Source organism: Natator depressus, chromosome 10, assembly GCF_965152275.1.
Source record: "Natator depressus isolate rNatDep1 chromosome 10, rNatDep2.hap1, whole genome shotgun sequence".
NCBI lineage: Eukaryota > Metazoa > Chordata > Testudines > Cheloniidae > Natator > Natator depressus.
This window is the reverse complement of record NC_134243.1, coordinates 1,999,872-2,024,959: the sequence shown is the minus strand read 5'-3', so window position 1 is coordinate 2,024,959 and position 25,088 is coordinate 1,999,872. Positions and strand designations below refer to the sequence as shown.

General features: G+C 51.4%; 1 protein-coding gene across 4 annotated transcripts; it reads left to right on the top strand.

Moving 5' to 3' along the window:
* The first annotated feature begins 582 nt into the window (after positions 1-582).
* Positions 583-25,088, top strand: GGA2 (golgi associated, gamma adaptin ear containing, ARF binding protein 2). Of its 4 annotated transcripts, none has more exons than XM_074964943.1 (17): positions 583-616; positions 4,576-4,660; positions 5,938-6,013; positions 7,050-7,148; positions 9,146-9,269; positions 12,038-12,141; positions 12,740-12,820; positions 13,412-13,549; positions 14,445-14,526; positions 16,028-16,144; positions 17,689-17,853; positions 18,084-18,139; positions 18,835-18,992; positions 20,302-20,471; positions 21,327-21,496; positions 22,414-22,524; positions 23,217-25,088. In XM_074964943.1, exons 3-17 carry the CDS (start codon positions 5,990-5,992, stop codon positions 23,325-23,327), a joined length of 1,710 nt encoding a protein of 569 aa, XP_074821044.1. In that variant the 5' UTR covers positions 583-616; positions 4,576-4,660; positions 5,938-5,989; the 3' UTR covers positions 23,328-25,088. The 4 variants fall into 4 exon arrangements, with proteins under 4 accessions (XP_074821044.1, XP_074821043.1, XP_074821042.1 ...); XM_074964942.1 differs by lacking the exon at positions 583-616 and adding an exon at positions 747-780; XM_074964941.1 differs by lacking the exon at positions 583-616 and adding an exon at positions 1,058-1,139 and having other exon boundaries at positions 16,031-16,144.

Below are 25,088 nucleotides of genomic sequence, written 5' to 3'. Positions count from 1 at the left end.
CAAGTGTAAGTGTGACAAATTGAATATAGGTTTCAGAGTAGCAGCCGTGTTAGTCTGTATCCGTAAAAAGAAAAGGAGTACTTGTGGCACCTTAGAGACTAACCAATTTATTTGAGCATGAGCTTTCGCGAGCTACAGCTCACTTCATCGGATGCAACTTCGTGAGCTCGTAGCTCACGAACGCTTATGCTCTAATAAATTTGTCAGTCTCTAAGGTGCCACAAGTCCTCCTTTTCTTTTTAAATTGAATATAGTTACTCTGAAAAGCCTGGAACTAAGTTGAGCGTATCTCACAGATTTAATACTTGCTCCTTAGAGCAGGGATGGCCACTCAAACATGTTCCAAAAATATGCTGAGATCTGAGCTGTATGTTCAGGGTTAAGCCTGGGGAGAAGTGCACTTTTAGTCCATCAGGAAAGGGGGCTCATGGAGTCGAGAGGGTTGGGAATGGTCCATGTTCAAAGGGTGGGGCTCTCGGCTGGGGGAGGCGTGCTGTGTGTGCTGTCGCTGACAGATGTTGTGGTTTGCCAATCATTAGAGTGGGGGGTGTTGCAAATTTCCTTGTGCCCTGCCTGCTGTAATGCGGGGGTGACTGAAGTGCGGACCTGAGCTGAGGTGCGGCTGGAGCCTTCCTTGTGGCGCCCGCGGAGCCTGCAGGTCCCAGCCCAGGCCGGCCAGGAGCGGCCCGTGGACCGAGGTCACGCCCTGCCCCGGGGGGCTGTGCTTCGCAGACTGCCCCGTCGGCCAAAGCCCACGGGCGATGGAGGCTCCTGCAGTGTGTACGCGGCGCTGGCTGGCAGGTCGCTAGCACGGGCTCTGCGGGCTGGACCGGCTGGGGCCCCCGCCCTGCCGCGGGCCGGTGCCAGTCTCTGCCCCGCAGCAGGGCCCGGGACCGCCCACGGGCCGCCTCCTTGCCCCCGCAGCGTGCCCGGCCCGCGGGGTCGCGGGCTTGTGCCCCCCAGAGGCGGCTGCAGGTGGGGCGCGGACCCCGCGGCTCTGGGCGGGGCAGGGGGCCGGGCCCGTCGGGCGCCGCCTCCCTGCGCGGCGGCTGCGGCGGCGGCGGCGGCTGGGGCCGGGGCCGGGGCCGGGCGAGTCTCCATGGCCGGGGCGGCGCTGGGGGCGCTGGAGCTCTGGCTCCGTGAGTGGCGGGCCGGGCCCCGGGGCGGGCGGGGCGGACAGACGGCCCGGGTGCCCCCGGTGGCGGTGGCGGTGGCGGTGGCGGTGGGGGTGGGGTGGGACAGGCGGCCCGGGTGCCCCCGGTGGGGGTGGGGTGGGGTCGGGTCGGACAGACGGCCCGGGTGCCCGCGGTGGGGGTGGGGGGGGGTCGGACAGGCGGCCCGGGTGCCCCCGGTGGCGGTGGGGGGGGGTCGGACAGGCGGCCTGGGTGCCCTGCGGGGGGGGGCGGTCAGGACGGACAGATGGACTGGGTGCCGCGGGGGGGGGGTCGGACAGACGGCCTGGGTGCCCCCGGTGGGGGAGGGGTGGGTCGGGTCGGACAGACGGCCTGGGTGCCCCGCGGGGTGGGGGGGGGTGTCGGACAGACGGCCTGGGTGCCCTCGGGGGGGGCGGTTAAGGCGGACAGATGGACTGGGTGCTGCGGGGGGGGGATCGGACAGACGGACTGGGTGCCCCCGGGGAGTGGGCGGGGTGGGTCGGACAGACAGACTGGGTGCCCTGGGGAGTGGGCGGGTCGGACAGACGGACAATGGGTGTCCCAGGGTTGCAGGTTCCGTAGAGAATTGGTTGCTTGCCTGGTTTTCCATTGCCCCCTAAGTCCCTTGCTGCAGGCCCGGAGCAGGAGGCAGGGAGGCCTGGGTAAAATGGGATTGGCAAAGGGGGTTCACAGTCGCTGCCCTGCAGTGGGTAGAGCTCCAAGTATGTCTCGTCTCACCGAGAAGGGGCTGGGCAGAGCCGCCTCCTGAGGAGCAGGCGCTGACAGTCCCTCCTGGGTAAACCGCTCTGGCTTCACTGGAGTTATGGTGGGATAAAGTTAGCCTAGTTCGCACCCCCTTTGCTCATCCCCATAGCAGGAGACAAAAAGCAGCGTTCTCTCTTGTGTGTCGGTCTGGGAGAGCGGGCACAGTCTCGGGCTTGTCTACATTACCGCTTACGTCGATGTAACTTACGTCGCGCAGGGGTGGGAAAAAGACACCCCCTGAGCAACGCAAGTTACAGTGACCTAAGTGCCGTCCACACTGGCACTATGTTGCTGGGAGACACGCTCCGCTGACATAGCTTCCACCTCTGTCATCTCACACCAGTGCAGCTGTGCCGAGGCAGCGCGGCCGTGTAGTCTAGCTCTCAGCTAGGTGCCGAGTGCAGTGCTGCTCCCTGGAAGGGTCACCATTTCCAAACAAGTAACTGCTCAGGCAAAGACCATCTGAGCAGGCTGCCCAGAGCAGAATGAGGAAGTAGCACCTCATCTTGGTGACAGGGGAACAGCTCAGTAATGGGAAAAGAGTTCTCAGACTTTCCACCCTAGGGCCAGGAATTAAATACTAGGACGGGGAGAGAAGGGGGAGAAATAGTGAGCTAATGATGTATCAATTTTGGGCTTTTTGGATAGCTTAGAATGAGGTGGAAACTGCTGCACAGCCCACGACACAGCGGACAGTCAAACAGCAGCTACCTGAATATTTGATTTTAAAATTCCATTTAGTTGTTTGTGGGGCTAGTTTTCAAAGCTGTCTAAGTTTTCCTGTAACGCCTATCACAGACCTTGGAGGTGAAAGGCCAGCATTTTAAACTACTGCTAGAGCGAGACCTATGGGTATAAGTTTTGTTCAAGCAATTCCTGATCAAAGTGTAGTCACAGTGGTGTTATCCAAAGGCTGTGGTATTCGGCATATATTGCCTGTCTCACTTACTAAGTGTCAGGTTGTAAAATGCAGCCTTGTGCTAAGGCATTTAGCGACAATGGCCATTCTGCAAATACCTGGCTCCCTGGGACTGCTGCTGAAATGAAGGGGCAACATGTGTTTGCTCGATCATCTTAAGCCGTTTCGTTTTCACATACATCCCCCGGAAACCTGAGGCAACCCCACAGTTATTGTAAATCTGAGTCACCCATGAGCCCTGCAAAGTGTAGCTGTGAACAGTCTGCACTGGAAACAATTGTGAGGAGACGTAACAAATGAAAAGTTCTCACACTGGTTGTTTATGTAGGCTGAGCTGTATGCCTATCTTGGCCCCAGGGGGTGGTCAGACCGGAGTGGGGGGAAAGGGCTCGCCGGAGGGGGCTGCCTGGTTAGGGTGACCAGATGCCCTGATTTTATAGGGACAGTCCCAATTTTTGGGTCTTTTTCTTATATAGGTTCCTATTACCCCTACCGCCATCCCGATTTTTCACACTTGCTGTCTGATCACCGTATGCCTGGTGGAGGGATTCAAGAGGCTTTCAGCAGCCTGCTGTCCACTAGAATCAGGCTCATAGAATACCTGTGTTTTGCTGCAGGCCGAGGAGTCTGGTGCCCTAGCCCTAAACCTGACCCTGAGGTCACTGCTTCACGCCCAGATCCAGACGAAATCAAAACAGTTTGATTAGTGGAAATCAGGCTTTTCTGGCTTTCAGATTTTCACCAGAATTTATAGGGTTCTGACCATTGATACTTTGAGTATTCTCTGAAATGTTTTAATACATCAGATGTGGTTTTCAAAAGTTGCTGCATTACAGACAGAGACGGGCCATCGAGTTGAGTGTACAATCTGGCTTTTCTGGGCCAAATGCAAAAGATGGCATCATGATTAGCCAGGGAATGTTCCTCAGCGTAGGGACCTATCCTCTGTCTTTGGTTCACATCTGTTGCACTGAAGGGGAGGGATAGCTTAGTGGTTGGAGCATTGGCCTGCTAAAGCCAGGGTTGTGAGGTCAATCCTTGAAGGTGCCATTTAGGGATCTGGGGAAACAATTGGGGATTGGCCCTGCTTTGAGCAGGGGGTGGGACTAGATGACCTGATCTTCTATGATTTTGGAACTTTAATTAAAGCAAACTTCATCTCCCAGAAATGTGGTACTGCTGGAATCCAGCTGCTGTCACATTCCCCTAAACGATGGGGGCCAAATTGATCACTGGTTTAAGTAGGTGCGACCTGGATGACATCTGTGGGGTGGCACCCACTCAAGCCAGAAGGAAATCAGGCAGCGAGAGAAAGGAGAACAGTCTGGATGAGCTTGGAAGGTGGCCTAGACTGCCGTGAGGGCACATAGCTGAACGTAGTGTAACTGTCCATAGATGGGCCCTAGGTAGGGGGCAGAAGCCTGTCCAACACCTCTGGGAGTTTAATAGCCCCCGCTACTTTCTGCAAAGGGTAATATCACGACTTTAACATCTGCCTCATAGTTAATGATTGTCTGAGACTTGTATGTGTTAGTCCCAGTGATGCTGTGAGTCCAGCCCTGTATTAACCAGCAGCTCTGCCTGTTTGATAACAGTCCTGGAGCAGCTGGTGCAGTGGGAGTGAATATGGAGCCTGGAGGAATTGCAATGGGGAAGAATGTATTTTGAACTGTCTCATCAGTCAGTCACTTGTATACATCTCACACTGAGATGATCTTTTGTTCTCTTCCCTGTAAGATAAAGCCACGGACCCAAGCATCTCTGAAGAAAACTGGGAATGTATCCAGCGGTTCTGTGACCAGGTGAATGCAGACCCGGAAGGGTAAGCTGGACAGAAGGGCTCTTTGTATTCTCTCTGCACTGTGCATCTGGCTCTGAGCTTTTCTGATCTCAGACGGGAAAGGAGAATCTGTAAATTGCAGTTTTGTAAAACCTTAGGAGGAATGGCAGGGAGTGGCTAATTTCTGTGACTCCTGGAGATGCCTGTGCAAGAAGTGGGTAGATAAAGAGTGGCCAGATTATTGCAACATTGTGGTAACATGGCAGATCTAGAGGAAAGGACTTTTTGTTTAGCACGAGCCTGCACCTTCTTCCCCTCACAGTCTCAGAGGTGGTCAGATCCCATCCCTGTGCCATGAGTGGGATGCTGATTTCTTCTGGGCTGTATTTCAGAGAAGACCTGAGCGTCCGTAGCTATTGGTGTGGCTTTAGCTGCTGTTCTCTGGGAGGTGAGGTCTCCACCTGGGCTTTCCCCACCCCTGCAGCTCATGGGATTGTCTCCAATATATGCAGCAAAGCATACACACTGATAAAGTGAAAGCAGGGCCATCCTTTCCTATAAAAAGGATGCAGCTGCGTAGGGCACCAGGAAATTGGGGGCACCAAATTTCCTGGTGCCCTGCGCAGCTGCGTGCTGCTCCAGCCCCTGCCCTGGCTCTTCACCAGGGCCTCTGCCCCGCCCCCACTCCCCTGAGCTCTGCAGTGGGGCTGGGCCCACAGCCGCCGCCCCCCCCCCTCCCCGCAGAGGCTGTGTAGGGCCCCAGAATAGCTAGGGACGGCCCTGGGTAAAAGGGCTAGCATTTCTGTTGAGCAGATGCTCACAATTTCTGTCTGTAGAACTTGCACTTGTTGTCTAATGAACATTCCTGCTGTGGGAGACTTTGAGTCAAAGGGCCAGCCATGATGAACAGCAAAGTGGAGCACTTCTGCTAAATGCTAAGTGACCCAGTTGGTGTGATGCTTCTGCAAAGAATACACTGCTCCCTCTCTCCCTCCCCCCTTTTCCATTCCAGGGGACAGCTCCTAGAGCAGCAGTAATCAGCACTTGCGGGACACTTCTGGCTTCCTGGCCTGCATTAATCTCTTCCTTACTTCTTGGGTGTATAATCCCAGCATTGTGCCAAGGGGAGGGTTGCTGTGATGCGGTCATAGAATCCTAGAATATCAGGGTTGGAAGGGACCTCAGGAGGTCACCTAGTCCAACCCCTGATTTGTGTGTCTATGAACGTGGTAACTGCCCTTTTCTTTGCATGAAAACTCGCGGTGTTTGCTTTTCCTGAGACTTTCTGCCTGGTCTGACTTGCTGCTTCTTCTCCCTAGCCCGTCCATTGCACCCAGACTGCTAGCGCATAAGATACAGTCGCCTCAGGAGATGGAAGCTCTTCATGCCTTAACAGTGAGTGCTTTCATCAGCACACAGACATGGGCTGGGATAAGCTGGAAATGTATCTCTTGTGGTAGATTTTTGTGTCTGCCTCTTTTTAAAAAAATTAGTGTCTCTCGCTTTTAACCCTTCACTGCGTTCAAATTTGTAACGCTGTTCCTGTCACTCATCTTGGTCACCGGGATTCCTTGTGCATTCACAGCCGTAAGGTTCCCATCACCCATCCCAGTGATTCCCTATGTCTCGATAATCCCCTTCATATCTAATGACAGGTTTCAGAGTAACAGCCGTGTTCGTCTGTATTCGCAAAAAGAAAAGGAGTACTTGTGGCACCTTAGAGACTAACCAATTTATTTGAGCATAAGCTTTAGTGAGCTACAGCTCACGAAAGCTTATGCTCAGATAAATTGGTTAGTCTCTAAGGTGCCACAAGTACTCCTTTTCTTTTTTCATATCTAATATAATTTCCCAAATTACTATCTGATCTGTCCCAGGTCCTCCCAGCCCTCGTTCCTGACTTACAGCACCCCTTGCTATTCCAGTCCTAGGCCCCTCTTGAGCGGAGATTTCTGGTTCTGCCAGAATGTCTTTTGCTTTTCCTCATGTGAACAAATGTCTGACAGGGACTAGACTGAGGCTCTGCCCTCCTTTCCTACCGGTGGCCAAGCACAGATTTGGAGCCTGGCTCCTGGAAGTTAGAAGCCATCACACATCAGCTCCCTTTGCTGCTCAGTCCCTGAAGCTTACAGCCTGAATGTTGTGTGTGGTGATTATGACAGGGAATGTCTTAGCCATTGTTAATGTCTGTATTTATACCTATGAAGCTCTGCCAGTTCGCTCTTGCTCATTTGTTTTAAACGGGTGAAAATGAATGATGGATGTGGGTAAAAATGACACGTGTTGCCTAATTAGCAGTTTCACCTAGGGTACTATCCGTTATCTGTGTCCGTGCCGCTAACAGGTTCTTAGATCTTTGTCTTGATGGAAGAGGTTTTAAAATTGCCTGGAAAGTTTGTTTTATGTCTCATGCTTTCTCACCTCGTCCCAGGTGCTGGAGACATGTGTGAATAATTGTGGCGAAAGGTTTCACAATGAAGTGGCAAAATTCAGATTTCTGAATGAACTGATTAAAGTGCTGTCCCCGAAGGTAAGTGCCCAGCCACCCCGATCTAGCAGGCAGATGAGAAAATGCAAACTTCATACCAGTTCCACATAGGAACTGAGTGTGACTGTTTTGCTGTGGTTCCCTGGGACAATGAATGGCGGGGACAGGCTATGAATTTCCCAGCAACAAGGATAATAATTGAAACGTCTCTCTGGAATTCAAAGGGGAAAGGGAGATGGGTACAGAGTAGGGGTGAAAGCATTGAACAACTTGGCAGACTTCACCAGAAGGCCAGTGTGAGGAAGGTGTTTGGTGTGCTAGGGCCCAGGTCCTGTGTTGGTAAATACAGAAGGTTTTATTCCTAGTTGCCTCTTTCTGGGGGACATTTCCTCCTTTTTACTGCTCTGAACTCCACCACAATGTGGCAGTGACCCTAGAAGAGCCAATCTGCTCTTGTCATTCCCCAGCTTGCGCTTCTCTGGGTTGGACCCTTTGCCCCGCACAGTAAGAGGGAGGACTCCATATGGGAGGCAGTGAGAGGAGTGGCTCATGGGCCACATTTTGGCCTTGTATAATAGGCCCTTCCCCCACCTTCCTGCTCTCGCTTCAAATTCCAGCCTTTGGAACTGTTCTTCTTAGGCTTTTGTCTTCAGTGCCTACACACAGCACAAGCCCATGAGAGCCCCACAGGTACCTCTCCCTGGTAACATCCCAAAAGCCCAGATAGGGAACTGTGAACTCTCAGGAGGCACCTGGGGAAGAATGTGGCGCTGGAGACTCTGCCCTGACTTGCTTCAAGTGAGAGATTGGGGGGACCTAATTTGAGTTCTGCAGTATGCTATCTCTGCTGCTCATCTCTCTTTTTGGGGTGTGCGCTACACCCTGCTCCCACTCAGCTTCCTTGGGTTCGTCTCTCGGTCTCCTTGGAAAAGTAAACGATAGGAATAGGAATTTTAGCTTGAAATGCTAAACAAGCTCAATATGCAGAGAGAATAACCTCTCCAGTGCACTGACACCTCGTGCAATAGTGGGAAATAGAGAGCAATTAACATCACTTACTGTGCATGATTGCCACATTTCTCTCCGTCCTTTGGATCAACTAGTAAAACTGGGACCTTTTTCTCAGTCTAATGATTTATTTAATAATTACAGGGACACAGCCAGGCTAAATATCATGGGCTTGGTTTGCTCTGCATTACCCCAACTCTGTGGCAGAGGATGACCTCCATTGGTTTCATGGGAATGTTTAAATCTAATGAAGCTGTTTTCATTGTAGTTAAAAACCAAATAGGTTAAAGCAAATGCTTCTGTTGAGTCTGGATTTAGGAAAGCCTGCTTTTAGTGGTGCTATCCCAGTTCACAGCTGGGGTAAAGTCATGAAGAATCAAGCCTCGTATTTTAAACACCAGGTGTCTGTCTCTGGGTTCATAGTAATGTCCAAGATTATTAAAACTAAAAGAATTTTAAAACTCACATTTACCTTTCACCATTCATCCTGGTTGGTTTTGCATTTTATTCAGCAAGATGTTCAGATACTATGGTGATCGGGACCTACAAGTGTCTAGAAAGATAAAACTTGAGCACTGAAAACATACTATGTAGTTTCACTTTTGTATATGGTCAGTTTTCAGTTTGTTTCGCTCTGGTTCTGGCTAGTTTGTAATGGAGAAGGGGGATGTTTAAATCCAAGCAGGAAACTATTTTCAGTGTAATTAAAAACAAATTAGAAAGAATACTTTATATTGATCCTGGATTTAGTAAAACCTGACCAAAGCAGCACTGAATGGGCCATTATTTTTGTAATGACAGATTATTTATATGAAATTCTACACATTTAATAATGTAGCACTTACAATTCCACATACAATTATAGTGCTATATATGTATCTTCTGTAAGGTGTACAGTTGACAGCACTCTGAATAATGCATTGAGAACCCATTTTCACCCCAGTCTTTCAGCATGAACGTTCTGGGCAGAATCCCTGACTCCTAACAGACAGTAACTTGCTGGTTGTAATCGCTTTTTTTTTTTTCCCCAGTATCTTGGAACCTGGTCTGCAGAAAAGGTGAAATCGAGAGTCATAGAAATAATGTTCAGTTGGACCGTTTGGTTTCCTCAGGAAGTTAAAATCCGGGACGCTTATCAGATGCTGAAGAAACAAGGTTTAGTTCTGTTATTTCAGTTTCCTTTTGTCACATCAAAGTCATGTGGATTCAAACCACGAATAGCTGAGTAGTTGTTTTAAAGCTCATCCCATGTGATTTGACTTTTCCAAAAATGATTATTTGTACAAGATGAAGGTTTAGAGGTCAGATTTACAGAGGGATTTAGGCACCTAAAGATGCCAATAAACAACAAGTGGGATCAATAAAAGCACCTCAGGAAGTTAAATCCTATTAGATGCCTATCTGCAAACTTATAATAGTAATAATTAATAAATCTGTAGCTCTTACATAGTGACTTTTCATCAGTTGATCTTAAAGCACCTCAAAGTCTTTTAATGTATTTATCTTCACAACACCGCTGGGAGGCAGTGCAGGGCTGTTATGCCCATTGTACAGATGGGAAACTGAGGCACAGAGAGGCTCAATGACTTGCCCAAGGGCACACAGGAAGTCTGTGGCAGAGCAGGAAATCAAAGTGAAGTTCTCATCTCCCAGATATTAGCCTAGTGCCATATCCATGCCCATTCTTCCTCCGTGTCTGAATACCATCCTAAATAAATAGCTTCCTAAAGACCATTGTGCCTACACAGGTCTGTAAATCTGGCCCTGACTCCTGCTACAAGAAGCTTCTGCTTTAGTTGTAAATATTTGGCTACCGGTTGGCCCTGTGCTCTGGCAACAAACATCTTTTGTATGCTTGACAGGCACATTAAAATGCTGTCCTGTTGTGAAGTCATTTGTGTGATTTTGTCATGTGCTAGATACCCTTGCTCTCTTTCAGTGAACGGCACACTACAACGCTGTCAGAGGAAAGCATGTATATTAATGAGATGAGGAGGGTGTGGAAATGCCCAGGGATTGGATGGCTGGAATAGGAGAACCCACCACTGTTAGCTATTTGGTAGGGGTAGAGAGAAGTAGGTTAGTATAGAACGTGCTGCAAGACTAGGTGGGGGTAAAAAAAGTGCTACCTTATTGGATGGATGGGAAGCATAGGACAGACAAGGTGTCTGTCCACAGAGCTTCAGTGGGGAGACCAGAGGAAGTACACCCAGCCCTGAGAATAAGAATAACCCAGACCTGCCAATGGCAACCAAAGCCTCTTTCAGATGGGGACGTCTGAAAAGCAGCCAGGAGCTTGGGTTTGTCTGTCTCAGTGCAGGGCTGGCACTGATGGATATGGCAGCTGCCCAGACGGGCTGGTTATACCAAGCTGGCATGGACCACTTTGTCGAATCCCGACTTGTTCGGAGGCCAGGGCTAGTGTTTGATGGGGAAGGTTTAGATTTGTTAGGAAGCCAGCCCCCTGGGCAGGGCCTGGAGGTACCAGACTGGGTGCCCCGCTGAGGTCAGGTGGGCAGTAAATCAGACAGTTGGCTGGACAGCACAGATCTTCACAAAACCAGTCAGCAGCCTTGTGTGTGACTGGCTGCAGTGTCTCCTGCACGCAGCAGTGGATTCCGCTGTGGTAAGAGGAGGCCCTGAAACGTAAGCGCTTGTATCAGAGGCCCGGTGTGAGGCCTAAGGCCTGAACTAAAGGAATGGTCAAGACTTTGCTAACGTAAAGCAAAGTTAAGCTGTGAGCCAGAGGCAGGCCCTGCTCACAGGAGCTGGCAAGAAGAAGGCTGATGTTGCAAAAATACACCTACCTAACAGGTACTAAGCACTAGTAATATAAACACATGCCAGGATGGTACCAGAACATTCCGGTACTAGCACATTCCACATAGATAACAAGGAACAGGCGGACCCATCCTAAGGACAGGGCAGGAGGGTAATATGATGGGTAGAGTTGTTTTGTTCAAACCAACATGTACAAGGTGAGAGGCGGCACCCTAATACGTAGAGGGGTTGTACCTCTTTACGTCAGGAGTGATGTGTAACTTGTTTGTACCTGTGTATAGAAGTGTACCTCTGAGGAGTTGTCTTTATGTGGCCTGTGGGCAGTGGAGAATCCTGCCACTTACTGACCTGGTCCATTGTCAGGGGCACATATTCGTAGTATGTCCTGTAGAGTCTGCAGGAAACTAGTACAGTGCTTCATTTGACAATAAACCTGGCCAGGTGCCTTCGTACCTTATGGGAGCTTGTGGTCATTGGGCGTTCTCTTGGGGTCTGCTGTGTCAGCGATCTGCAGAGCCGGGGCAGCACACAGAGGAAACATATGCACGCAGCCGACTGTTATCAACATTGAACAGAGCAGACCACCACTCTGGTGACATCTGAAGACATCAACCTGTCACGCATGCAGAGGCAGTGTGTCTAGGAAGGAGCGAAGGAGAATTTCACAGAAACTCTGAGGCTGCCTCTGCTGTGTGTTCATGTTAGTGAGCTGCCTGTGTTTTATGGCTCTGGGCACTGGCAGATGACCCTGCAGGGCTAAGCAGCCTCAGAAAGGATTTCTGACCTGCCTAACTATGAACTAATGGAGAACAGAGCCCTTTCTGGGAGATGGTGCCACAGATTCCCCTCTAGGGAAACTGCCAGGCTTTTATTCCTCATCTTCCTGTCCTGAAAACCTCCCCCACCCTTTTGCTTGATCTCAGACAGCCAGTTGAGTCGTGTATTTCTCATCTTAGCATGTACCTGCTTTTGGGGTACATGCTAAGCCCACTGGTTGCTTCTTCCCCTCATTCCTTAAAATTGTGTTGGGGGCACTCAATTGCCAGCAGACGTGGTAGAGGTCAGCAGGGTTCGGTACCCGGCTTAGCATTGTGCAAAGCTGCATGGGGGCTGGTAGAATCTCTCTCTCTCACTCATTTCAGGAGTCATAAAACAAGACCCCAAACTCCTAGAAGACAAAATTTTACCACCTCCTTCTCCGAGACCTAAGAATTCTATTTTTGATGTTGATGAAGAGAAATCCAAGGTAAATCTCATGTTTTCAAATCTGTGTCCTCCTCTGGCTAGGTTGTATTGTCAGGAGAGTGTGTGTGGTCGTATTTTGGGCCTTTATGGTTCCAGGGAGAAGATCTCCTTAGAATAATGCTAATACTTACCACATTCCATGCTGCACAAAGGCTAGCTAATAAGTAACCCTATCGCCCCCTAGTCAGACAGGTTAGTATCATTATCTCTGTTTGGAGATGGGGAAACAGAGGCACCGAGGATTATGTAACTTGCCCTATGCCACAGAGAGAGTCTGTTTCAGAACCAGGATTCATTTTTCTAACATCTGGCTTGTATTTGTCACCTATTTTCCTTCCGCACTGTTGACTACAGTTTCCTTCTGTCCTCTTGCTGACATATGCAGGCAGCATTACAAGCTCAGTGAGGCTGGCAGCCTGTGTGGCAGCAGTGTGACCCTGATCAGATTGTGAGACTTGAGTCCACATGTCCATAGGGCTATAGCCCACCTATGGCAGTAGGGCCCTGGACACATCTGCATTTATTGGGTGAGTGGCTGCATTATGGTGCCTGGGGCTGTTGCTCACGCTGTCTGTCTTCTAATGGTCTCCACTCAACAGCTCTTAGCAAGACTTCTAAAGAGCAACCACCCTGAGGACCTGCAGGCAGCCAACAGGCTGATCAAAAGCATGATTAAAGAGGTAGGCATCATGAGAAGCTCACAGCTCCGGGTGTCAAAGAAGCTGCTGCTGGCAGGTGGGGGGAGAGGTGGGAGGGGAGCGGGGCAGGGGAGGCAGTTTCACAGTTTGGTTTCAACAGTGGCCCTCTGAAGCACGGAGTGCATAATGTCTGCCACTGCTCAGAGCGAGGCGGAGCTTGGCTGGACTTGCTGTTGGCAGTTCACGGGTTTGCAACTTGTTCAGCTGTAACGGAGATGAGAGTTTGGAGACTCTGCAGCATAAGCTGGTGCAGCTGGGGTGAAATTTGCCCCGTGCAGGGGGCCAGCGCAAGGCCCACGCGTTCTGGGAAGTCTGGCTCAGTCCTTGGCACTTCAGGGAGGCGCGAGCCTTGTGCTGCACTCCAACAGGGTGAATTTCACCCCAGCTTCTAGCACTGCGGTGCATTGTGTGTCCTTTCTCGCATTGTTTTCTGTTTTATGGAATACAAGTAGAAATTACTGGCCAGGCAGTGGGATATTGCAGAGTCCAAGCTATCAGCGTAATGTGTGATGAGACTATTGGCTAAATCAGGGATTTCATCCTCTTCGCCCTTTGTTTTATTTTGTCTCAAAGGAACAAGAAAAATCTGCCAAAGTGTCCAAAAGACTGAATGCAATTGATGAGGTTCACAGCAGCGTTAAGCTTCTGGGTGAAATGCTGACCAGCTACAAGAGGCAGGAGTTACCCAAATCTGAACTACAGATTCTGCAGGTGAATGACACCTCCTGCGTTGAGGCTCATTGATTTGGTATCACTGATGGTGTCTAGCAGTGATGGGATGTGAAAACTGGGGGCAGAGCTGCCTATTAATCTGTATGTGTGAGTGTTGTGACTGGTGGAGGGGGGACTCCCCCCCCACTCAGGGGGTGGATCTCCCCTCCCCCCCAACCTGGCAGCAGCTGCGGGGTCCCAGGCCATCCCTCTCCAGCAGCAGCGTCCCCTGGAAAACACCTTTCCCACCCCCCATCCTGAGCAGCAGCATCCGTGGGAGCACCTGCCCCACCCCAGCTCCTAAGATTTAGTGAGGGGTATTTTTAGTAAAAGTCTCAGACCAGGTCACAGGCCGTGGCTTTTTGGTTATTGCCCGTGACCTGTCCATGACTTTTACTAAAAATACCTGTGACTAAATCCAGGTTTCAGAGTAATAGCCGTGTTAGTCTGTATTCGCAAAAAAAAAAGGAGGACCTGTGTCACCTTAGAGACTAACCAATTTATTTGAGCATAAGCTTTCGTGAGCTACAGCTCACTTCATCGGATGCATATTGTATGCGTCCGATGAAGTGAGCTGTAGCTCACGAAAGCTTATGCTCAAATAAATTGGTTAGTCTCTAAGGTGCCACAAGTCCTCCTTTTCTTTTTGTGACTAAATCATGGCCGTACTTATTCCACATTTGAAAGGGGAAGTAACGCGCTGAACTGTCTTCTCTGGCTTTGACAAAGCCAGCGTCTGGAACTGAGCAGAAAGCGTGGCTGCATTTTACCAGGGCTGCCTGTATAGCTAACTTCCTTTCCTCTCTGGGTTTTGTGGCCCCAGAGGCTGGGCCGGGGTTCTGAGGACCTGTGATCTGACAAGCAAATAGCCTGACTCTCTTGCTCTCTTCTCCAGAGCCTGTTTGAACGCTGTGAGAAGCTCAGGCCGCTGCTCTTCCGCCTTGCCAGCGAGACTACTGAAGATGACGAGGCTTTGGGTATCTAACAAAATATGCTGTCGCTGCTCTTTCCTCACCTCCCTCGCTCCCCGTCCTACTGTCTGAACTCTGGGTTTTAGTGCAAGCAGGGTCTGCGGGACTCTCCTGCTGTTACTGGAGTGGCCCACCCGTTCCTAACCAGCAGCATCCCTGCTGTTACGCTTCAGAGCCCACCAGCTTTGGAAATGTACCTCCTTCCTCACCTGCCGCACCAGCCCCTGCTGTTCAGCCCCCTGAGCCTGGGAGCAAACATATCAAAGGCTGTGATTTGGGTGAAGTGTAAACTAATCCCCCCAGCAACTAGATCAAGAGCCCCAAACTCCCTGGGCTTTTGAGGACAGGATCTAACCAAGAGCCATCTCTGTCCTGGGGGGTTCCATTTAATGTCTCTCATCTTCGTTTTGGGTCGTGGTGATGGCACCACTGGAGTCAGGAGGAGAGTAGGCCCTTTGCTCCGTCCATCAGGACTCTACCTTCCCACCTAAGGATAGCTGATCCCCTGCCCCCATGTCTCAGACGCAGGCACTGTATCCCTGTATCCCACGCACCCAGCACTTCAGTCAGGCTCAGATCTAAGCAAACCAGATAGTAACAAAGAAAGTGGCAGTTTAAGGGAACATGCAACAAAATACAATGTCTAGAGCCCACTAAAACCCCATTCAGAGAAATAAGTCAAAGCCATTTTCTTATGTCAAAGTCCACTTTGCTGTCCCAGTCCCTAGGCCTGAGATAACACTACTTTGCATCTCTCTAGCGCTTCCCTCTGAGGTAACAGACTGAATGTCACTTCATGCTCTTCCTGGGAGATAGGCTGCTATTGGTATCCCTGTTTTACAAGTGACAGGCTTAAACATAAGAACGTCCACATTGGGTCAGACCAAAGGTCCATCCAGCCCAGTATCCTATGTTCTGACAGTGGCCAATGCCAGGTGCCCCAGAGGGAATGAACAGAACAGGTAATCATCAAGTGATCCATCCCCTGTCGCCCATTCCCAGCTTCTGGCAAACAGAGGCCAGGGACACCACCCCTGCCCATCCTGGCTAATAGCCATTGATGGACCTATCCTTCCTGAACTTAGCTCATTCTTTTTTGAACCCTGTTATAGTCTTGGCCTTCACAACATCCTCTGGCAAGGAGTTTCACAGATTGACTGTGCGTTGTCCCTTTTGTTTGTTTTAAACAGTGGCAAAGCTGAGAATCCCAGCTCCAGGCTGCAGCCTCTAGGCAGGGCTCACGGGGCATGTGTGTGACATCACAGCATCTCAGCTGTGTGTGTGACATCTCAGCTAGATACACATGGGTCAGTCTGAGAAGGAAGCTGGTATTCAATGGACCTATCCTCAACCCCTGCAACAAACGCCGAGTGGCCAGCTGGGCTTGGCCCGGCGTGTGGCGGGTTCCCAGACACAGACTGGCTCTGTCGTGACCAGCACAGAATGTGGCCCTCCATTGCCCTCCTGTTGGAGTATAACTAATTTGTTTCTCTTCCTCTTTCTCCAGCAGAGATTCTCCAGGCCAATGACAAACTCACCCAGGCGCTCGACTTGTACAGGCAGGTTGGAGTGGGCTGTGACCAGGGCAGGAGGAGTTCGGTGACCATCTCCACGGATGCCTCAGGTAGAAAGGGTCCCCCACAGCCGCAAAGGAACCTGCTTCCTTGCTGGTTTACGGTGTCTGAATGGGGCTCGGAAGGAAGGCGGGGTGGGACCTGGAGATCAAATGTGGGGAAGGCCCTGAAATGCCCAGAACAGCACATGGGATTCCCACTGCCAGGCCTTTCAGTGAGTCCGCTGGGGGCCAGGGAGGGTACTGGAGTGTGGCTGTATTAGGCCTCCCCCTTGCCTCAGGCTAAGCAGGTATGTGGGTAGGTGGCTACTCGAGCTCTTTGTGTATTTATAAGGAGACCTGCAAAGGAAAACAACAATGGGTTTGTGCCACCTTGTGCTTCTTTCAGCGGTATCCAAGTGGCCTGAAGCATTGTGTGTTACAGTAGAAATTCCAGCTGGCAGACTCCGTGGTGGCTGGAGACATAGTCAGATGGTGACATCACCATTGCCCAGAGAGTGAAGACTGTGCCCGTGAGAGGGGAAAGGGTCGCTAGTTAGACTCGAACAGAGTTTGGTTTGCTAATATCTCTTTAACGTCAAAGACTAACCCAGGAGAAAGGAAGTGTTTGTTAAAGAGCTATCCTTCTACTAAGGTGAGAGTACACAAGTAACCTGCTCTGAGTCCTCCAGCAAAACCAGGGGGAACTCGACTTGATATTCCCAATATTTCTAAGGTATAAAAGAATCAGGAAACCCTTTTAGGTTTCTTTCTATGCCAGAAAGAAGCAGAAAAGGGCCCAATCCCAATTCTTACAAAATCTTTTGCAGGACGCCGCCCTTAAACAGCTGCGCCCGACCTGGGAAACGATCCCTGACTCTGTAGAGAAGTGGCACCATGTGGCCCCCCCATTCTCTCTGACTTGTTATGGTGCTGCACAGGTCACTTATGTCTGTTCTCGACAATGAGGCGGGCTGCACGTAGCGGGAGCGGTGTTAAGACAGCTGGTTAACGGCACTCAGGAGTGTCACTGGCTCACGCCTTGCTCTTGTGAAGAGTTTGAAATATGTTTGCTCCATCGACCCTGGTCAGCCCAGTCCCTTGTGAAAGCATGCTAACCTGAGCCGTGTTTTAACCATGTTCAAATCCTGCTTTCAGGTTCAAAGCCCAGTATTGATGGAGCCTAAGAGCTGAAAGAGGCCTTGTGCTCCTAGGAAAATGCTGGTCCAGTTAAGATTTTCTAGGGTTTTTCCAGCCGTAGGATTTTCAATAAATGTGTTTAAAAAAATGTTCAGGAAAGCCCTCCCCTCTCATTGTGGATCAGCTTGCAGGGGTTCTCAAACGGGGAGTTGTGATCCCTCAGGGGGTCACAAGGTGGTTACATGGGGGTCGTGAGTGGTCAGCTCCATGGGACTGACAGCCCCAAGCCCCCATTACATTAAATTAACCCCCTTGTTTTTGATTTATAAGGGGGAAATCACACTCAGAGGCTTGCTGTGTGAAAGGGGTCACTAAACCAAAAAGTCCAAACACCACTGAGCTAGCGGCTGGCTCAGAGCAGCCGGGGCGTAGCACACGAGATGGCAGCTCTTTAACGCTCTCTCTCACTCCCAAAGCACCTCGGTCCCCGCTGTGCAGTACGAAGAGTTACACACTGATCGACTTCTCCGAGCTGGGTTCCACGTTCGAGTCTCTCTCGGAGCAGAGCGTGAACGTGACAGCTGCCGCTCAGCACAGCAGCACCTCCGCCTGCCTGCTCGACGAGGAACTAATGTCATTAGGTCTGTCTTCGGGGCACAGGGATGGGGCTGTTCTTGATCCTTAGGGATGACTGTGTATATTCGGTAGCTTTCTTTTTAACCCACCCAGAGCCCCCTGAGCCAGGACAAATGCTGGGAGTTTTCAGGGAGTCCAATCACAGTCCAGCTCTGCTATTAGACCTCATAGGTACTTGGCAAATGGGAGTGCCCTACCTGCTCTGATTGGTCTGTACTTTGGTTCCCTACCGTAGGTCTCAATGATTCCCCTGTAGGACAGAGACCGTCACCTGATTTCAGCTCAGTACAGGTGAGTGGTCCCCTGGTAGCGTAGTCCTCCATATACCATTTACAGTTTTCTGCTGACTTAGCTTGCCCCAACATGCATTAGCTGCAGGTACCATTGCTCCCCCACATGCACATTTTGGGGGGCTTAGAATTACAAATAATAATGGCTGCCCCCCATTCCCCCAATGAGAGGTTGGCAATAATGTGCTGATCAATATTCGTGGAAGTCCAGCCACTGGGAGAGTTGATTGGTGAGTGCACCACTGACCCCTATTGGAAAGAATCAGATCTGCAAGTGCTCTGATCTTCCTGCAAGGGTTGGAGAGATTAGAAGATGCTCTGAGCCCTGATACTGTAGGCAGCTATGGGAGATTCTCCTTCAGCTTAGGTAGTAAAGGCCTCTGTTTCTGTAGCAGAAGGCTGTGCCATGTGGTCCCTGTGCCTTGTAACACAGGAGGTCGAGGGACACTCTTGGGGTTTGTAGGTATCTGCGGATGCAGAGCCACCAGGATGCAGGCTGGGGAGGCAGTAGCACTCATTTTTGTCCCAGCCCCAGTCTGAGAGTGGCAGTGTTGTTGGGGTGGGACTTGCCACTAGGTTGTCTATAATCGTCCCATTTCAGCCTGTGTTTAAAAACAGGTTGTTTCAGCAGGATGTGTGTGGCTTCTGCTGGTGTTCTGTAGCTGCTTGGTGAATCAGAACCTCTTTATTTGGCAGAGTGCTGGGCACAATGGATATAATCAAACCGGAAATGCCGATACCCATCAAACCATGGTGCTGGGGGATAGCTGGCAGGGTGGCTCACCAGAGAGGAGTGCGCTTCAGGATTTGGCAGGGCAGCTGTCTCCACCTCCTGTGACCAGGCCATTTCCAATGTAAGCAGACTGTACAGCACACTGGTTTGGAAAAGGGGAGTCCTCTGCTCTGGCACTGAAGTACAGAAAACCCCTTATCATCTGTTAAACTGCAACCTGCCGGCAGAGGGCAAACTGCTCGGTGGCTCACTGTAACTTCTTATCGTTGGTTACAACAGTCATTTCTAGCTTTGCTGAATGGCAAGCTAGGGTCTTCAGATACAGCCAGCACCACGTTTTCAAGGAGTTCTAACTTGAAGGACAATCCCAAGAGTTGGTAGCAAGCAATTAAAAAGACGGGGATGGTTCAACTTAGAAAAGAGACAACTCGGGGGAGATGATTGAAGTCTGTAAAATCATGAGAGGTGTGGAGAGCGTGAATCAGGAAGTGTCATTTACCCCTTCACACAACACAGGAACCAGGGGTCACCCAATGAAATCAATGGGCAGCCGGTTTAGAACAAACAAAAGGAAGTGCTTCTTCACACAGCGCACCGTCAACCCGTGGCGAGTAGCCAAGATGGTCAGGGATGTAACTTTGTGCTCTGGGTGTCCCTAAACCTCCAGCTGCCAGAAGCTGGGACTGGATGAGTGGGGATGGATCACTCAAAATTGCCCTGTTCTGTTCATTCCCTTTGAAGCATTGGGCACTGGCTGCTGTTGGAAGACAGAATACTGGACTAGATGGACCAGTGGTTGGTCGGTCGGTCCCACACACGCATGCACACACACACACAATTTATAAATTGGGCCTTTTTCTAACACTGTAACTCAAATAACACTTGGAGCAGCTTTCTTCAAATTTTGCCAACATGTTCACCAAGGCCTTTGGAGAAAATGTCACAATTGTTGGGCTAAATTAATCTTCCATCGATTTTAAGCCCCAAAGGGCCCATTGTAATGATCTAGCCTGACCCCTGGCCAAGGGATTTCACACAGTGATTCCTGCCTCAACTCCTTACTTTGTGGCTGAGCGGGAGCGTACTTTAATCTTGCTCCAGCATTACAGGGAGACTGAGAGCAGGGTTTGTATTAGAGCCTGGCTGCAGCAGTCATGGAGAGCAACTGCCAGCACCTTGTAACAAAATCTACTCACTACATCGGAGACAAAAGTTCAGCCTAATGAACACAGAAGCAGCAGCATCTTCAGTGTAACATAGTGCCTGCCTCCAAACTTGATAACTCCCTTAAGTCTTCGGACAGTAGGTTCTTTGTACCCTAAAGGGGGTGGATGATTCTGAGGGCAGGGCAGATGCTGGAGAGGACGGGATGAGATCCCATATGTGATCTCTTCAGTTAATGTCAGTTATCTGAATGTTTTTCCTTCCAGGAACCTACCACTAGTGCAACTGTCCCCGGCAGGCCTTCCGAGCAGCTTAGCTGCAGACGCTTTGTTCTCTGACCCAGCCTATGAGTTGAAACCAGCTGCTCCTTCGCAGCCAGCTGCCCACGATGCTGCTTTGGCAAACCTTTTTGTCCCACTCACTTCAATTACACCGAGTAAGTGCACTGATCTCTGTGTCCCAGCTCTGCTCAGTGCAGCTTCTTTATGGCATTGAAGGCTGGGATTGCTCATGGGGCGGGGAAGCTGGACAGATTTTAGGGTAACTCTGCCTAGTACTTATTATGTCTGAACTCCGGGAGCCCGGCCGTGGAGATGTACTTAGCCCTCCCTACCCATGGCCAGGTTGCCTCCCACTCTCATGATACAGATATGTGAACTGTACAGTGGGCTTCGAAACCTACAGGTGGTATCATCCCCTGCATAGCTCTGAGCAGCTCTGCCGGGCCTGGGCACCAGCTATGCCAGAGTCTGCCTTAACTGGTCATCGGCAGGTTATCTCTCTTCCCTAAGCAGAACTGTGCTCCTTTCCCTCTGCCTTTTCCCTGTGTTACTGGGCCCAGCAAAGCAAGGTACGGCTGAAGCATGTCAATGTCATGTTAAAGTCCCAGCCTGTTACTGCTCCTTGAGCTATAAAGATAGACTCAAAGACTTCATTACCTCCTTGTCTGCCTTCCCTCTTTTACGTGAAGGACTTCAGCAGACTTTGGAGGGCCTGGACAGAGATGTCCCAGCTGGATGGTAAAATTGGAGCTGCTGCTCTCCCAGCCCTAACTTTAGGCAGGCTCAGGTTCCCTGTGCTCTGTCACAAAGGAGCAGGACAGGTGCACACAGACACCTTTGGGCTTTGCATTGACCTCTGATGTTACTGAGGAAGACGACAGTTTGTGAGAGCGTTTCCCTTTCTTTGTTCCTCATTCTGTCTCTCTCCTGTTCTTTCTCAGAAGGAAGGGGCGGTTCCCATTCCCAGGTGGCCTTTGCATCCTCTCCTGACTCTCTTTTGTCTCTGACAGGCCATATCCCTCCAGTTACAGTGTATGATCAAGATGGTTTCAAGGTCATGATCCATTTCTCCAGAGACCTAGCCCCTGGGCGACCAGATGTACTGGTGATGGTGCTCTCCTTGCTGAGCACATCCACTCAGCCAATTAAGGACATTGTGTTCCAGGCTGCAGTCCCAAAGGTGAGAACGTGGGAGTGGGACCTGGGAAAATTATCCTGAATAAAAGCATTGCTGTTTCTGGCTGAGGGGTTTCCTCGAATACTTGAAATAACAAAGTAACCAAGCTGCTCGTTTCTAGTAACATATTCACTGGCTGCTTAATATACAGCCCTGCCCCTGCTTCACAGGAGACCTGGCCTGAGGGCTAGCCTGGGTGCATTACTTAACTGGAGGATAATAAGTTCGCGAGGAAGCCACATGTCCTGTCTTTGTACCTGTGCTCAATTAAAAGCCTTTCATTAAAATCCTACTGAAGGGGCATGCATTTGCTTAGAGCCTCTGCGTGCCCCCCTCACTGGACTAGGCTTTGGGGAAAGCCCAGGCATGTTATACACCTGTGTGAACAGAGCAGTGTAACAGAGAATCCAGGGGTTTGACACACTGGGTCTGTGCTCAGTTACACCCGGTTTATGCATGTACCAAACCCCAACTACCTTTGTCCCCTGGCGCTCTCTGCACTGTGGTGCCCTCCCAGTATCACCGGGATGTCCCTGTCCTTGAACTCCTGTAGCTTTTTGCTCCCACGTACAGCCAGCCCCTTGCACTGACCACTCCCTCCAGAGACCATGAGCAAGCCTCTGTCCTGAGCCTGTGTGCCAGCATCAGGCACCCAGGCACAGAACCAGGACTCCCCTGCCCCCTGGGCTTTATGGCGATAGTAGCAGCTTTCCTTCCTCCGGACACGGAAGGTGGTTTGAATTGTAAGGATCCATTGCATGCTCCTCTCAGCACTTACTCTTCGCTCGTGGTGCACTAGTCTTGTGGATGACAGGACGTGGCTGGCATATACCCAGGACTGGCTCTGGGGCTCGGAGTGCTCCCAGCCCATCTCCAGTGGCCATTAGAACATGTGTCTTGTGATCTCTCTCTCATGGCAGGTTATGAGAGTAAAGTTGCAGCCGGCGACTGGTTCTGAGCTTCCTGCCTTCAGCCCTTTGCTCCCTCCAGCTGTGATATCCCAGGTTCTGCTGCTCGCCAACCCACACAAAGTACGTGGCAGCGACCCTGCTAAGCGCTCGCCTTTGACGTGTGTATGGGGAGCTGGTGCTAGGAGAGGCAGGGCCGTCTGGGTTCACCAGCAAGGCAGCAGCATTGGGGAGCTCTCCTGGCAGGGCAGAGCTCTGAACCCTGTGGGAAATCTGCGAGAGCTGAAGCTGCAGTAAGAGTGGAGCTTTTGGTGGGGGGGGGGGGGGGGATATGAGCCAGGTGAGAGAGGAGAGACTCCAGCTGATGGGCGTGGTGAGTTGCGGGCTGCAGCTTTAACCCCTTCACCGCCTTACCCCGCCGCAGCCTGTATGCAGTGGTGGGACCTGGAGGGCTGTCTGGTGCTGACGTGCCATGGGAACACTGATGGCTCTTCCTGCTGGAACATGAGGCACCCTAGATGTGTTCTTCAAGCTGGCCAGGCCCTGGAGGGTGACTCTGCGGTTAATGGTTATGGGGTAGACGGTGGGTTCCTCAGAGAGGGAATGTGGCCAGGCACAGCTGTCTGGGAACTCCCTTGGGTGGCCTGTGGGACAGCTCCCCCGCTCCCCCCCCCCCCCCCCCGTAGCATTACAACTGCTGTGTCCATTGCCCTCCCCTTGCAGGACCCATCAGCCCCTCGGCATTAGCAGAGGTGGGGTGGAGGGGAGCAGGCCACGTAACCTGCCTGTGTAACGTTCCTCTCGCCCCTGTCCAGGACCCCATCCGATTACGGTACAAGCTCATGTTCACGCAGGGCGAGCGGCCCTTCAGCGAAGTGGGGGAGGTGACTGGCTTCCCGGAGGCCGAGCTGTGGGGCCGGAGCTGAACTGCTGCTTTGATGGAACGTGGACATTGCTGCATCGCCTTAGCACCGCTCTGTGGGGAGTCGCCTGTGAGGGGCAGCGAGAGCCTCTCCCCTGTGTGTGTGGCTGGGGGAGGCGCCCAGCACCCAGAAAGCCAGGGTGGGCTCCAGGCTGGCTGCTCTCCCTGGGGCCCAGTCTCCCACTCCTGCTCGGGTTTTCCTTGTGGGCACCTGGTAGGAGGGAGTGCAAACCAGCTGCTCCTGCTCTTTGCCTTACTGCAGCGTTCATCCCTCCAGTGGCTGGATGCTCCTTTCCTACCAGCATTTCTGCTTTCTCCTGCTTGTTGAGCCATTTCACCCTCTGGCCTCTTTGAAAACAATTCCCTGATTCAGGCCCGGTTTGCTCCCAGGGCGGAGCAGCTCTTGATGCTGGTGTCCGCAGTATCTGGGGATCAATGCTCTGACCTCGCAGTGATGGGCGTGGTGTGAACCACTGGGTATAGAACGGAATGACTGTGGCTTGAAACGGGGCCGGATCCATAAGCCAAACCTCTTGGGTGTTACCACAGCCTCAGCACTGCAAGGCGCTGGGTCCTCGCCCCTTCCCTGGGACCCTTGGTGCCTTCTCAGCCTCACTGTGATTCCTGAGGCAGCCTCCATGCTGGAGAGCATCCTGCGGGGAGCTCTCATGGGCAGGGCCCCCTGCAGCATGTGCGTTTGTGTCTATGCAAAGCTTACGTTTCCTTCCTGGTCACTCAAAACTTAAGGGGGGAAATGTATAAAGAATTTCACTGCTGCACAAGTGGAAATGTAGATCAAGTCCTAAGGCACCTGAGCTGCTCCACGGGGAGAGCGTGTCTGGAGAAATCACTTTGTACATCCATGTCTAGACAAACCTCTGCTTAGGCCAGCTCTCCCCTTGTTCCCCCTGTGCTGGGAAGCAGAGGAGAAAGGACCCCCTGTGCTGTTATTAGTGGAATGTGCCCAGCCAGCCAGCAAACCCAGCGTCCTGAGCGTCAGGTTTTATATGATGCTGGACTTGCGCATTTTTAAATCAAAGTATTTTTGACTCCTGGTTGTCATTGTTGCTGCTGGTGCCTGAAATGCCAGAGCGTTATTCATCCCCAGCTCGGTGGAGTCTGGCCACGCAGGGCGCTCGCTGTCTGAGCTTTTTATTCCTGTACAGAGCACTGGGTTCCCAGGCACAACCCGAATAAACAGCGTTTGCTTTGACTGGGGCTGCTTGCTGGTGGTTCCTGGGTGTGCATGCAAGGTCCCTCCGCCGCTCAGGAGAATGGCTGAGTGAGGGGGATGAGGGGCACTTGGGCTTTAGCCTCCCCATTTTATTCAAACCTGTTCAATGGCACTTCACAGCCAGAAGTGAAGGCAAGGCTCCTGCTGCAAGGATCGGCTGCTGTAGCTAGGAATGGGCGGAGGAGAGAGAGCTGGAAGCAGACAGCAGATGTCTGGTTCATGACAGGATCTGTGTCTGCGCAGTGGTTGTCAGGTACGGAGCTTGTTAGCCATCCCCAGGGGCTGGAAGAGGGACAGACTCTCCCCTGCTCTGTGTGGCATATCCCTCCTGTCCTCTGTCTTGCCATCTCCCTCATGGCCCTGTGCCTCTTTAGCACCCTTGCTCTTCACCAAAGTAGCCTGGGATCTGTCTCAGGTCTCACACCCAGACCATCTCTGGGGTATCCAAGCTCCTCCCTCTGTGCCACTCCCCTGCCCCACCTTGCAAGGCCCTCCCTTTTCAGAGGTCAGTGTTAGCAAGCTGTAGCTCAC